Source organism: Diabrotica undecimpunctata, chromosome 5, assembly GCF_040954645.1.
Source record: "Diabrotica undecimpunctata isolate CICGRU chromosome 5, icDiaUnde3, whole genome shotgun sequence".
In the NCBI taxonomy this organism is placed as follows: domain Eukaryota; kingdom Metazoa; phylum Arthropoda; class Insecta; order Coleoptera; family Chrysomelidae; genus Diabrotica; species Diabrotica undecimpunctata.
In genome coordinates this window covers 109,739,432-109,756,096 of record NC_092807.1, presented here as the reverse complement: position 1 = coordinate 109,756,096, position 16,665 = coordinate 109,739,432, and the positions used below count along the sequence as shown (strand labels likewise).

Genomic DNA, 16,665 nt, shown 5'->3' with positions numbered 1-16,665 from the left:
TAATGTCTTGTTCTAAAGGTTCTTATCTTAATTTATTAAAAAGCACAATAACTGATATTAGTTTATTTATCACTAAACATACATAATTTATTAGTAGGCGAGCGTAACAACAATATCGCGAGCGCGAATCTTCTTTATTAACTGTCCCTCCATATAAAAATGTTGTATTTATATACGAAATCCTGATATACTAGAATAGACGAGAACATCTAGTTGGAGGATTCACCATAATTTGAATCTAGATCCTTCGCCAAATTTCTACAACAAAACAGAATAGTTAGTCATAAAATTTAGGCCAGTATATTTATCGTAACAGTATTTTTCTCCTTACATCAAGGGTGTTACGGACATAATCCTTAAATCAAGAGGAATAAACACAATATTTACCCCTCAACAAAAAATTTTTATCTCGTGTCTGATCAATCAAAGACAACATTCCAAATGAACAATACCGAGTTTATGAAATTCCTTGTGCAGACTGCCCCCGATCTTATGTAGGCCAAACAAATCGTAAAATTTAAAATAGGATTTATGAACATTACATTTCTGTTTGTAATTCCGATTCACTTTTAGCTCTAGGTCAACACCACCTTCATACAGGTCACAAAACTTATTTATATATATATATATATATATATATATATATATATATATATATATATATATATATATATATATATATATATAATATAAACATATATTAAATAATTATTCTTTTTTTAAACGGTTTTAATACTAAAGAAATGAGTTATTTTAGTAAATTTTAATGAATATTTAAAAAGTTCAATAACCGAAATAGTAATTTTTCTGGAGAATAGGTAAAATGCTTACGCAATAAAATAGAAATATCTCCAAAGAGAGATTCCCAACAAATAGAGACATTCCAGAGCGGTAGATCAGTTGGGATAAAATTTTCGAGTCCTCTAATTCTGTTTAATTCTGAAAGACCAAATCGTTACTTCTGTCGGCGCTGAAAAGCTCTAATGCTTTCAATTCAGACATTACGGCGAAAAGCTTTTGTTCGATATTATCGAAGGTCCAATTAATGACATATCCGACGCTTTTTAGGGGCTTTTCATTGAGTAGTTCGAACTCGTCAGTGGATTATGAAAGAACCTCGATGGTGGTATCTATAAAACGTATAATTTGCATGTACTTAATTCTCGTTGGATTTTACTTTTTCGCGATACACTATAAGCGATTTTGTCCAATTTGCATTAGACAACAGTATTTTTTTTTAAATTCCTTTACTAAAACAACGATTGAAGTTTTGCACAAGATATTTCAAAAAGCAATACATTATTGTATTCATTGACGAAAAACATTTGACAAAAACTTCAGTCTTTTTGTTTAAAACATAATGCAACTGTAGATAGTTGCTGAGTGAATTATGATTTAAAACTTTGGTAAGCTGCCAAATAAAATGACATATATCCTATGGATCAATATAATTACTACCGATTATGTGGAAAATGTCGGGTTCACAAATGCCGTTGGTACGAGAGAGGCTTTTTCTTAATACAATTCATATTTCAGATATGAAGATGACATCATAGTATTTGCGAACAAACTAGAAGATCTACAAGTCCTTCTGAACAAAATCACGTATCCCATCAACAATATGGACTCAATATAATCGTAAAGAAGATCAAGCTCATGATAATTAGCAAGAAATAGATAAAAGAAGGTCAACTCTACGTCAACCAAATCAGAGTAGAAATAATAAGGCAATACAACTACATTAGCACCATAATAAGTAAAAAATGAACCAGGAGATAACAGCGAACATCGGGAAAGCTTGATCCACCTTCAGTCGGATTGGGGCCTTCTTCAAAAGTAAAAATCTTGGTATAAAAGTAAGAATGCTGCGATGCTACGTCTTCTCTGTTCCTTTTTATGGCGTTGAATCATGTACCCTGAACGAAGATATGTGCAGAAGATTGGAGGAAGCATTTCAGATGTAGCTATATCGGAGAATACTTAAAATCCCGTGGACTGACCGAGTCACAAAAACGGAGTTTCTCAGAAGAATGCAGAAGAACCTATCAGTACTGACCACCATAAAATCTCTATAGTTACAATACTTCGGACATATTATGCGAAATGAATTCAGATATGCCCTCCTACAAGACACCCTGCAAGGAAAAATATTTGAAAAGCGAGGTCCAGCCAGAAGAAGATCTGTGCAGCTTTTTCGTGCTGCTGCAGATAAGATAAAGATTGCCACGATGATCGCCAACATTCGTCACGGATAGGCATATCAAGAAGATAGTTGAAAATATTTGAAAAACTTCCGCTAAAGGGGTTAAAAATCAAAAAACTTATTCTGGACAACCAACTAGGATTTCGAAATTAACGCTTCAATTTGGAAGTTGCCTAAGGCTTTCGGTAAAGTTTGTTAAATATTGTACTAGAATCCTAACTCACCAAGGTCCTTCGCGTCCAATCTTCAGAAATATTAAAATTATATAATGTCGAAAGATAGTAATGCAACTGCTATTGAAATTTAAGAATAGAAAGAGGTTTAAGAATAAATAGACTCAACCTAGTAACTGGCTCAACCCCTAACTTTATTTTAGAAAATTTAGGCAACCGTTCTTAGACAGACACATATATTTGAATGGGATAATAGCTTGAACAGATAAGTATCTTTCTAAGGATTGTTTCTAAAATTATTTGATATTTACTATATAAGTAGAGTATATTACTTTCCGAACTGGAAATCGAAATGTCAAAATTATATACTTTAAGCTTATTCCCAGTAACACTAGTGAATTGTATAAACTGTAAAACTATTCACCAAAAAAACATATTCTAATAGGAAAATATTGCTGTCTAACATTTAGACTATTTGTTTGCAGAAATAAGTTCTCTGGAAGTTTCTAGGACGTATTTTGTTATCAAAATCGATGGATGGCTAATGATTAGAGTTGTGGCTGGTTTCTGACCTATAGGTATATGGATTTTTATCAAACTGAAGAATAATATCTAATTTGGTATCATTTGTTTTTGATATTATCAAAATTATTATTATAAGCTCGTTTTTTACCTATTTTACAAGTGTAATCATAAACTGCTTTTCAATTTTACTTATTGTCTCTAAGGTTAGTGGCCCCCAATTCGGAAATGTGTCCGGAAATAGATCAGCAAAGTTGGTCTCTCTTCCTTTTGTATCTTCGAACTCAATGATCGGCGGGCAGAGCCGTTTTAAACGGAACTTCATAACTTTTTTATTTTTTTTATCTTTGGATACAAATATAACACCATTTAAGCTTATTTTTGTTTCAAAAAGGAAACAAGATTTACATCGCGCAAATGATTTAATGTTGCTTTCACTGTCAATTTTTATATTAAATTTGAAAATAATAACATCATTCAATAGACATTGAAGATACTTGTTGAATTGGGTTTTCATAAGCGGTTACTTTCCATTTAAAAATTAAGCGATTAAGGAAAAATACACATAAACACATATCCTCCTATACCATACTCAATTGGTAAATTATCAGACAACCTTATATAATAGTCTCCCGTTTTATACCGCTGTCGCGGCTTTGGGAGTATAGCAGGGTAGTCTGCTATATCTAGGGCCTACGGTATACAAGGAAGGTAACATGGCCAGTGCTACGCTTCAACCGTCTATTATTACCCCTGATTTTACCCAAGGTACTCATTTTTATTCAGGCTGAGTCGACCTGGGGCCTATAGACATTTTTAAAATGTCTAGATGTTCTTGCCGGCGGTGGGATTCGAACCCCGGACCATCGGCTTGCGAGTCAAGCATCCTACCGCTTGCGCTACGCTGGCCCATTGACAACAGACAACCTTACCAAAACATAATTCGGAGAATTGTGCTCTAGCTCCGTTCTAGACGTTGTCTGGTGAAGCACCATCTTGTATGGTGTTGTCTAAGCGATACTGTAGAATTTTTAATTCACCCGTAAATCATAAGAACCGGAAATTGTTCATAATATATTTGCGTCTCTAACATAATAATCTAACCAACTTTGGAGTCTGTTTATAATTAGCAGATACTTTTTCGAGAAGAAATATTAATTGCCTCACTTGGCATTATTTTTCTTTCAGTTTCGCGTATAGAGATTTTAAAATAAATCGCTAAGTTCTCACATTTTTGGAGTTTAAATATTGGATGGACTTTAAATATCTAGGCATCACATTATCTAGCTACGGAAAGCTCGAAACTGAAGTGGAAGATCAAGTGAATAGAGCAAGCAGAGCCGCAGGCTGCCTGAATCAAACAATATGGCGAAATAAAAATATGGGAGAAGAAATAAAAGGCAGAATTTGCGAAACAGTCATCAGATCAATAATGACATACACGGCATAAACACGACCTGCCACGGTCGGGACAAAAAGGATGTTAGAAACATCAGAGGTGAAAACAGTTAGAAACATTGATAGTAAAACATTACGGGACAGAGCTAGAAGTACATATATACGACATGGATGCAAGGTAAAGAACAGTAAGGACTGGGTATGAAATATAAGAGTAGAATGGAACGATCAAATAAGCCGAATGACATCAAATAGAGTAGTAAAGACGGCAAGAGACGGTTAACCAATAGAAAGACGATCACTACGAAGACACGGTGAAAAACAGACAGTCAGGTCTACATAAAAAGAAGAAGAAGAAGAAAGTTCTCATATCGTCTACCTATGCATAAAATAAATAAGCGTCCACCTTAGAGTTTTTTTAGGGTAGGTTTTATAAGGGTTCTATGATTTTTTTGCCGCAGTTAGAACGTAGCTCGTAAAAAATGGAAAAATGATTATCAAAGTGAAGTACTACAAATATTTAAGTACTTATGTCTCATTTCGAGTGATGCAAAGCAGCTCATCAAAGATGAAACAAAGTGTTGAAGTTTATTAAAGTTAAAAGTTTAGAGTCAGCGCCGACTAAAAAAATAAGCAGTTTCTATGTAAGTTCTTTTAAATCAATTTCAAAATATTTGGAGATACAATGGCAGAATGTTTTCTATTCGGTGAACCAACTTATTTTTATCTTGTGTTATATATTCATTTAGTGCAGTACAGTGCCACGTTTTGTGTATAGTGTATATCTCACAGCTTTTTTGCCTTTTAGAATAACCTTTCTTTTTTGTGCACAACCCAAAAGTTTGTATGTTCAGTACACTAGTGATCATAGGATAATTTTTATACTTTTTGTTCAGCTAATTTGTAGGTATATTTTATTAGAATATATAAGTTGTAACACCAATATTATCATTATATTTATGCTATAACTGAGGTAATGTCATAATATTTTTGTTAAATTTTGCAATTTAAATTAACAATTAAGCTTTACCCACCTATAAACGTATTCCATCTAATTTTAGGAATATTTGTAGGGCGTAGGCGCAAAATTTCGGGCCAATGCTTTTTAAATGCATTAATTTTTTTTTGAATCCTAAGACAACTAATAAGTATTTTTGAAAAATTTAAACGCAGAATGAAAGATTACATTATTATCGAGGGCCGAAAGTCCCTGAAAACTTCTATAATGTTTATTTTAGTAAGTTACAGGGGTGAAAAAGAAGAGAAAATTAAGGGTGATTTTTAATTTTAAGTATCTTATTCAAAAGAAACTTTTTGTATATTCTAAGGGACTTTCAACTCTCGACAATAATGTAATCTTTCATTCTGCGTTTAAATTTTTTTAAAATATTTATTAGTTTTCTCAGGATTCGAAAAAAATGAATTTACATTTAAAAAACATTGGACCGAAATTTTTGCCTACGCTCTTTTGTCTAAATTTACATTTTTTTTTATTTATTTATGCCTCAACCTCATAGGGTCATTGGCGTTGTACAATTTAAAGTTTTACAATTTATTTAGTACATTTATGGAATATAAGTATTTTGAGAACGATTTCCGAAGTGGAAATTGAAACGTCAATAAACGTATTTTAACCTTTAATTGTGGCTTATTCCCAGTTAAATAGTAATTAATTTAAAATGCCACAAGAAAATAGCTTCAGAACAATATATAAGTATGATGTCAAATTTTTCATATCAGTTCCGTCACTTAATATTGCCTGTAAGGTATTTTGTTATTTATATTGAAGTCTCTCCATGCAATATAAAGGACATTCCATTAAAATATCACATACGTAGCACTGTGGTTTTAATTCACTCTCCAGCAGATATTTATGGATGATGGCAGTGTTGCCTATTCTAAGACGAGATAGGATGGTTTAATGTATACGCTTATTTGGGGTTGATTTCCAAGGTAATATAGAATGTTTTACTTCTCGTAGTTTGGATGTTGACTGATTCCACTTGGTCTGCCAATCATTAATTATTAAGTTCTTGATTATATGTTTTATATCTAGATGTGGAATGCTTCTGATTTCTACAGCTTGCGGACTCGAGATTGCTAATTTTGCCAAGGAATCTACTTTTTCATTACCAGCAATTCCGATATGGGAAGGAATCCATACAAAGTTGACATTTATGTTCATAGTTTGCAGTTGGCTTAATGCTGATTTAATAAGTAGTAGACTTGGATGGCTAGGATATAAGTTATTTAGGAAAATTACAGAACTTAGGGAATCCGTAATAATGACAGGGTTTTTGATACTATTTTTTACAACAAAATTTATTGAATTGAGAATAGCGGTTAACTCGGCTGAGTAAATGGATGTTAATTTAGAGAGTTTCATTAATATTTTTGTTTTATTAGACATAAATGCTGCTCCCACTACATCTATAGTTTTAGAGGCATCGGTATATATAAGATTATGGTTATTGTATGTCATGAGTTCTTGGAGGACATATTGATATAATGCTTTGGGATTGTTATCTGCTTTTTTATATATGGAGAGTTTGGTATTGATAGATGGGATGGGAACAGTCCAAGGGGGAACAGTGTTAATATCTGGTATACAATAGGTATCTGGAAATTTGAATTCAAGTTCATGATTTTTGCTATTTGTCTTATTTCATTTATATTTATTTTGCTAATATGTTGACATTCTATATTACCTTTTACTTAGCTGAACTTTTAAGAAATAAAAATGGTTAATTTGTAGCAATTATTTGTTTAATTACTATTTACGTTGAAAATAAGTCAATAAATAGCTAGAAAAATTATTCTTTTCTTTTGGTAACTTATGAGAAGGTAAATCTGACAAGAATGCTGATTGACAATAATAGCTACGTGTGTTTGCTTCTCTTTCTTTATGACTATTTATGCATTTTGGTTTTTTAGAGAGGTTTAGCCTGTATGTCATTTGTAACGTTATAAACGTCACATCTTTATTAATTTACATTTAAATAAATATTTTATTTTAATTTCTTTATTAATTTATTAATTCGTTTACCTTCACTTTCTTTTTTACTATTTTTTCTTCAAAAAAGTAGTTGGCGCCCTCTCTCTTTTTTTCCTCTCTCTCTTTCTTTTCTCTCTGTTTCTGTCCCGTAGAATAAATATTCCTCCTCTTCCTTTCTGTCCGCTAGTAAATATTCTGTTCTATGTTGACAGGAGAGCTAATTCCATCATAGGCATACGTCCTATGTCATCTGTGGTAACTTCATTGCAATCCCTTCCTACTTTCTGTCAATCACTTTTCATTTTGGGAATATTATTTTTTGTTGTATAATTGAAATTTATAAAAGAAGGTAGGAATTAGAATAAGGTTCATTTTATCGTCTGCAGAATTCTCTTGGGGTGAGTATTTTTATTGTAATCTATATTCTACAATTCTGACAGCATTTTCAATATTCATGACCTTACTTCTTTCAAGGCACGTTTTCAATTTTATTCATGTAGGAATCTAACAAAATTTAACTAAGTTTAATAGTAATTCTATTACATTTTATCCTTGCCATCTGCTATTTGTTTAATTATAATTTTATAAGATAAATGGCAAGGAAATTAAACCCCCTTTGATGTTTCTCTAACACAGGCTATTTAATATTCTAGTTTATGGGATATTTATTAAAGCTTTTATGGGATATTTCTGGAACATTTTACTGGAATATTTTATGGGATATTCCTAGAACATTTTATTGAAAATACTTTATGGAGTGATGTGGGCCTAAACAGCTGTCTTCAATGTCTTCAAGACCTACTCACATGCTTTGGAGCCGACAACAGGTCCTGCCCACATAATCTGCAGGCAACATAAATTTAGAAGCAAGCAGCCCATCGATGCCACAAGTATCATATAAATTTATTTAATGTAAAGCATTAGGCAGGGTTGTTTTTGCTATTTAAATATTATGTTTTATGTGGTCAACGAATTCACACTTGAGATACAAAGCTAGGCGAAGCATAGACCATAATCTCCCATGGTTGATTGGGGTATTATTTTTATAATAGTATTTCAATTCTCTTTGGTAGACTTATCGTTACACATTTTTTTGCAATCTTTCTCAAACCAATCTTCTCATAGGCAAGTGTCCCTCAAAAAAGGACTAGGTGGCACCCTTTATTTTTCCCCTTTCTTTCAGTACCAAATTTGGTCATTTCCATTCTTCGATTTAATGTTCAATTTTTTCTCTAAATATACGCCATCCCAGATCTGTAGACCCACGTGCCGATGCTCACCGTTGTGTCCTTCAAAACATTTGAGCGCCGGTTTTCAACTTTGCATGGAACGGACGCACTGCCGTGCTTGACAATATTTCGTCCCAACCCGTGGGAATAAAATAGATATGGAAACAACCAAAATTACCAAGAATAAGACTTAGAAAGAAGTCAACAAGTAAAAATATGATAAGAACTAGTAGAGACGCTACTCTTATTGCAAATCTTGCCTACTCAAATGGTTGTTTCATCATAATTCATTGAGTTCGGTTAACTAACTATATAAATTATTTGACTTACCTCGGTTCCTTGAACCTTCAGCTTCATATGATCTTCCCTAGTTGTTTTTCCATCTTTTCTCTTTTTCCAACAATAACCATCTCTACGATACCGCACTTTCTTTCGGCTGTATAGTAACATGGAACCACTTTTCGGTCTGAAACAATAAGAAAGATATTCAACCATCTGCTTATATTAATTACACTAGCTCAAACTAGTTAAGAGAGGCAAGTTCTGGGAGCGTAAAGTAGGCCAATTGAGTTAGTTTTTTACTCCACGTAACCATATGAATGGGTTTGACAGTTAAAATGTGCAGTATGACAGAAAAAGACTATTATGGAGTATGGAACTATTTTAAATAAACAATCAAAACATCAAACTCATTATTTTGACGTCAACAGAAACTTTTTCAAAAAAAAAAAAAGATACACAAAATGGGATATGTAAGTTAAAATCAGATAATAAACAAAAAAGTTATTGCAATATAAACTGAAATGATTTATTATGCAAAAAATTTATTTAAATTTACCGAAACTTGATTGAATTGTGTGCAAAGGAAGCTAATTTCTAAGGCTGGTCCAGATCTTAATAATCAGGGGCCTATTTTCTTTTTTAAGGCGGGTACCAAAAACCTATGAAAAAAACCTTTTAAAAAATTACGTTTATATACATTAAATGATTTAATAATAAATATAAGTTTTTAAGCTTAGTTCAAATTAAACGGCTAAAAATATTTGGAAAGCAGGTTAAAAAACTTTTAAAACCAAAAAAAAATGTTCAATATTTAGGACCCTTAGGAGACAAAAGAACAACATTTGGGAATAAATTTAATCAAACTTTTTTAAAAAAAGTTTAAGTTTTTAACACAATTTTTAGCAAACAAAATTATTAAAAAATCTTTAATTAGGAGTGTTTTAAACAAAGAGTACTTAGCGATTCGAGTAGATTAAAAGGAGTGAGGGTAACCGACCAAAGTGCCAGCCACGCTCTTCAAAACATCCAACACCGTTTCAAAATAGCGCTCGAAAAAAACAAGTTTCTCATAATATAATATTATGTATACGATTTTTTCTTTTATAAATAATTTTTCAACACTATAAAACTGATTTGTTAAAATTTAATAAGACTATATATGGAAAAGTAGTTTATAAATAACATTTATTTAATATGATTATATTTTAAATAAAAAATAAAAATAAAAAGTCGACTTAAGGAAAGATTTATACATCTCGTAGCTATTAGCTGCTTTGCTTTGGGTTATTTTGCGATAAAATACCATAAATGTTTTTATTTTAACATTTTACCTCAGTTTAAACAAAGAAATAGCAAATTTGGTCCAGTATAACCCAAAATATGTTTTTTTCGAGTGCGGTATTTTAAAAATGTGGTTAATTTGTTGTGTGTTTTTTATTTCTAAAAAAGGGGCCAAATCTATTGGGGCCAAATTTCTAAATAGACAAGTTTTTAAGTTATATACTCCACTCGCCAGAAACGACAAATTATACAAACAAGCTGAATCTATCTGAGAATGTCAATTTTAGGACGCCAAAAAAGATGCAAAAATGTTTATCACTTTTACTCACGGGATTTCTTCTAAAATCCCGATCGTAGAGGGGTGAAAACGAAAAAAATCGATTTACCAAGAACCTGTACGTCATAGAAACAAATACTTTAAATAAAAAATGTAGCTATGATAATTTTAAACAAAAATTTTCATAAACATTTTTTGTGTAGAATGAACCGTTCTCTCAGAAACAAGACTTGGAACCGAGAGGCAATTTTTAATGTCAGTTACGCTCGCGAAATTAATATTCAATAAAATTTGTATCAGATCGACGGTAAAAATTCGATATCTTTTGATTCGAGTGTCCTATCGACAAATATCAGGATGCGTTTTAAAGGTAAAGGGTGCACCTTTCGTACACAATTTTTGTATTTAAATAAATACATGTGGCGCGATTTTTACCAATTTTTGGCAAAAATCTTCTGCTGCAAACTACACTCAAAACCATCTTCGTGAAGGTATTTCCCGGGACGTGCGATTGTTTCGAATGTAAAAGTTTATATTCTGCGTTTTTTAGTCATATTCTAAATGCCTCATATATGTTGCCATAACTCAAAATTCAAATTTCATGTGATACGTTTCGAAGACTGGTCTCTAAAACTCGAAATTTCACTATGACCAGTCAAATAAAGTAATAAATTTTATGGATCTCACAAGAATTGTAAAAAAGGCAAAAATCGCGCAACGTTTATTTATTCACCAGATTTATAGAAATAGATCGCATGCATGTAGGTGGCGCTGGTGTCAGGGTTTGGTATTAAAACATAACTTTATTTTATTCTGCCATTTATTTACGTTGTTTGGTAGTTCTCTTTTCTTAGTTGGTATGCAATTTTGTAAGTGATTTAAGTTTTAATAAGTTATTTACGACATTTTAATTATTTTGACACTTTTACTAAAACTTTAAAGTATACCTAACAATTGTTGTGTGTCATAATGTAATTCAGTTTCCAATAAAACTGACAATGTTAAGCTTCATAAATTTTCCTTAAACAAAGCTTTACAAAAACGATGGTTGATCGCTATCAGGCCTGAAAAAAGTATCAGCAAGCACACAAAAATCTGTTCCAGGCACATTTCAAATGAAAGTTATATCATTGCAAGTATAGGTAAGTTAAAAAATACTTATCCTAATTTCTTGCATTGTCATTGTCTTGTTTTTCTAACACAATGGAGGACCCTTAAAAAAGATGCAGCACCTTCAGTAAGTTTACAAAAAAGAAAGTAAAAAGAGCAAACAGAAACTAAATTATTACAAACAGTTCAGAATGATGCACAACAGTATGGTTTAACATAGACACTTGCTAATGAAAATAAATTAGAGAGTTCAAAATTATGTATTACAACTCAAACCGTGATAACATGGAATATAAGTCAATTAATTTCTTATGACTTTTTGTCAGAAGAAACATTTTACTGGATTTTTAAAAAAATTATTGACATTTTTTGTTGAAGAGTTTGGAAAATCATACATTAAGATTCATAGTGCACGTAAGACTCTACAGGAGGTTGCTGGTCCTGAGACAAAGTGTCTACGAGGACTTGTTGATAACAACTGAGTTGCTATCAACAAGTCATCAATTCATGTCATCTGTGTTAACTGATGTCATCAATTCCAATTGTCACTTTAACATCATAACATATAAGATCCAATAATTTAACTTAAATTCAAATTAATAACATTTAAAGGGTTTTTACCCAAATATTTAGTGGCTCAAAACGTGTACACTTAGACACACTGATGATGGAATATAGATTCCGAAAACGTTTTGTGATGTAGCCCGATTGGGTGTTTTAATTATACACCTTTTATAAAGGATTTTTAAATAAATTCTTTTTTTTTAGTTTTTAGTTTTTACGAGATGAGTTTTAGGGGGAAGCCCGGGGGTAAAAGTAGTAAACTTTTTCATATCACATATTCTCGAAAAAATTCAGCTTGTTCGTATGATTTTTAAGGGTTAAATCTCTGACGACTGGACTATATGAGTAAAATATTGAGTTTTTATTGTTTATTTAAAAATATTTCCACTAAAAAATTTATGCATCCCTAGATGAGAGTCATTTTGCAATATCTCATACTACAGAGCTACATTTTTTATTTGCAATATTTTTTTTGGGACGCACATATTCTTGGTAAATTGATTTTTTCTATCAACAAAACTCAAACTCAGAAACGCAAACTGGAATAACGTATCTCTCTGCAAAATCCACAGCCCATTTCAAATCAACAACTGTTGTTCGCAATTTCTCAGATATTCACATATCCGACTCAGCTACCAAGGCTCTGTAAAAAGGCTTAAATTTTTCTGTCACTCCTCTTTCCATTGCAACAAACAAAATTATTTGTCAAACTGAAGAAGCTATTTCTCATCTTCCTTCCGACCAAGCCGAAATTGTCAGACAAGATGTCGCCAGAATTCTGCGTACTTCCAAACTCCCACCGTCAAATATCAGTCTTTCAGAAAGACGTGCCCTCAAAGAACTTTATAACAACCCTGACATAGTCATCCATCCAATCAACAAAGGTAATGCCACCGTCATTCTCAACTCTTATAATTATTTCGACAAAATGTTCGAACTTCTTAATTCCACAGAATATAAACGCTTCCCAAACGATCCCACCCCATATCTAGAAAAAACTACCAAATCCATTATAAATAAGTCTACTTTATCTCGTGAAATGAAACAATCGTTTATACCCAGAGAAAAATCATCTCGAATTCCAAAGATATACGGCCTTCCAAAAATCCATAAGCCCAATGTTCCCTTAAGACCCAACATCAGTGCTTACAACTGCCCCACTTAGAAATTGGCAAAACATCTCGCTTTATTCTTACAACCATTAGCCGAAAATGCCCCTTCCTTTGTCAAAAACTCTTTTCATTTCATTGATCTTCTGAAAAACATTTCTCTTTCACCCTCAAATATATTAGTTAGTTTTGACATTGTCTCTTTATTCACCAACATTCCCATCGATGAAACCATTTCCATCTTAGACTCTAAACATCATATCCTCCAAGACACATTATCTCTTATAAAACGCTGCAAGTCTAACACATATTTTTCATTCCAAAATCATTTCTATCGTCAAATTAAAGGTGTCCCAATGAGATCCCCCCTTTCTCCCGTAATAGCTGATATCTACATGGAACATATCGAAACAGTAGCCCTGTCCTCATCAAATCTAAAACTCACCTGCTGGTTACGGTACGTTGATGACAACTTTGTTATTTGGCCCCATGGTAAAGACACATCAGATCTCTTCCTCTCCCACCTGAATGGAATACATTCCAGCATTCAATTCACGATGGAAGTTGAGTCTGAAGCGTCTTTGCCATTCCTTGATGTTCTTATTCAGAAAAACTAACCTCACAGTTTTTCCTATTCCGTCTACTGGAAAACCCCTCATCCCTCATACAAACCGTCCCCCCTCTGGAAACCCCCGCATACAAATGTCAATGCCCAGTCACATCATCACCCCGCCCAACTCAATTCAGTTATTAACACTGTTATTTCCCGTTCTATAAGACTTAGCGACAACAATCACAGGTTATCTGAAATCAATTCAATAACGCACACTCTTTCAAAACGGCTACACAAAACCCAAATCAATAGAAGCATTCAAAAACATCTAAACCCCATTCCATCCAAAAAACAAACCTTGCGCGCAGAGCAACCCAAAATCTTTCTACCTTTTATTAAAGGTGTCACTGACAAGATCAGTAAAACTCTTACCCCTCTAAACATCGAAACCATCTTCACTACTCACTCCAATTTGTCCAATCTCGTCAGATACGTAAAAGACCAATTCCCCAATGAAGACGATGGTGTCTACGAAATACCTTGTTCCACTTGCCCACATTTATACATAGGAAAGACAAACCGACGAATCCATAACCGTATTTACGAACATTCTCTATCAGTCAAACATTCCGATACTACTTCAACCCTAGCCCAGCATCATATTCAGACAGACCCCAAAATAGATTTCGAAAAGGCAAAAACCATCGCTTCCATTCCAACCACCGATTATTCGATAGTGTCCTAATCTCTAAACTTTATAATGCTGGTTTACGTGAAGGCTGGATGAAGAGCTATCTCACAGACAGAACTTAAGTTGTAAAAATTAACCAATTTTTGTCATCTACTATCAATGTAACCTCTGCTGTTCCACTGGGTGGACATTTATCTCCTCTGCCTTTTAATTGTTTTGTAATTGATATAAAAAATTGTTTTTATCATAGTAATATTCTTCTCTATGCTGGTGATCTAAAAATTTATAGATTATTGGATTGGTGTAACTTAAATGCTTTAAATTTGAAAATAAATAAATGTAAGGTAATGCGATTTTTTAGAAACAAACATCCGATTTCATTTGAATATCATATTTTAGAGATGATCACAACATTTCAGGATCTTGCGGTAATTTTTGACCCTACAGTAAGCTTCAGGGACCACTTTTCTTGCGTTTCTAATAGATTCATGAAACTTTTAGGTTTCATGAAACGTAGTCTCTCTGAATTTGATAATATTTATTGTCTCAAAAATATCTACTGTTCCCTTATTAGATCATGCTACATGCTAGATTACAATTATATATAATACATAATTATATAAATTGAGAAGATATACCAAACTTCTGTGTCACAGATTTGTCACAGAAACAACAATCAAAATACAAAAATACATATTATATATTTAATATTAAATATAATAGTTTAAAGGAAATTCATACACTTCCTTTAGAATAAAACTTCTAATAATTTCTGTACAGATAGCATTTACTAATCGTTCTTAGATAAATTTAATGATTCCATTCCAAAACGGCGTTTTAATCACTTTCGGATTGTGTTGTTTAAGAGGATATGCTCGAGTTTCATTTACCGATAAAATTAAAACGTTTTACACAAAGTTCATTTATTACAAAAAGAGATCAAACTTCTGAAATTCCACAGATTCTCGCTTGAAACTCTCGAATAACGGAAAACTTTTGATTCACAACTAGACGACAAGATAAGGAAACGGGAGATTCAACTCTCAGAGAGCTATTCTTTAACGCAATTCACTATCCTTCTTTTTATCTGTTGAAAAGGTAGAGGAATGTAAGTAATAATGATAGGTATCCTGAAAGCACGAAAATCGATCGATGAGGACTAAAAGGATTAAAATATTAAACGTTGAAAGCAACAGAGCCAACCTTTGATTCAATTTAATTGAAGTCACGTTCTTTTCGGATTTCTCAGCTGTAAATAGAGGTTTCTGGAGCTGTTTGGCTGGTACATTTACACCCGCATGTATAATTGTAAGGAACGGAATAGAAAAAATACAAATACACAATAGAAAATTTGATTGGAAAAAGAAAAAAAAAATAAAAATGAACAAATTAATTTCTATAAAGAAAAACTTTTAGTTCCTCAAAGTACTCATTCATAAACACGCGATGAAAACTTTACCACATTACAATGATGTTAAAAATAAAAAAAAACTATAGGTGAAAACACTATTTTAAGTTTCTCCGCCTACAACCTACAGGATTTGATTTTTCCTATCATTATAAATTAAAGTGATTTCATGATAGCTGAATTTATATTTAATTTCATGATAATATTTCAAATATTTTTAGCAAGCAAATAATATAACAGGCGGAGGAGAGTTGTTGTGGCATAAGGACACATAGAAATTTTAGAGATTCAAATTAAATTCGATTTTATATGTGCTCGATTTCAATATAGTTAATGCCAAAACGTGATATTAGAAAACCGATATAGCTAATACACGAGAATATAATTGCTATTATAATACAGTATAATAGCAATTACATTACATTAACCGAAAAAGACAGAAGTGAAAGTATTATTTCGAATAACTCTCTACCATTTTATATTAAACAAAATCGTTAGCAATCTCTGACCAGATTAGTCTGGTTAATATTTTTCATGTAAACACACAAAGTTTATTAAACAAAATAGATCAGCTTAGTCGGAAGGTGATGGAACATGGGGGTGTTGCAATTTTTAGCGATAATAAAATCTCTAGTTAATCTCTAAAACGACCAGTTTGCTTAAATAATATATGATATGAATATGAGGGTGAACTTTGTGCATTAGGAATTATAGATATTAAAACTATTTTAGCAACAGTGTATAGAACCGGAAATGGGAATTTTAAAGTTTTTCTATATCTATTTGAAAGATTATTGGTGTTTTGCTCTGCTAATTTTTAGAAATAATAATAATTGGAGATTTCAACATTGATTTCAAAAAAGCTTCTAA

General features: G+C 32.1%; 1 protein-coding gene across 4 annotated transcripts in view; it reads right to left on the bottom strand.

Moving 5' to 3' along the window:
* Camta (Calmodulin-binding transcription activator) overlaps positions 1 to 16,665 on the bottom strand; it is a 1,863,487-nt gene that overhangs the window by 136,831 nt on the left and 1,709,991 nt on the right. For all 4 annotated transcript variants that reach the window (XM_072532541.1, XM_072532543.1, XM_072532542.1 and 1 more), the window contains exon 8: positions 8,851 to 8,986. In XM_072532541.1, the coding sequence (XP_072388642.1) occupies positions 8,851 to 8,986 (136 nt within the window). The remainder of the gene's footprint in view (positions 1 to 8,850; positions 8,987 to 16,665) is intronic.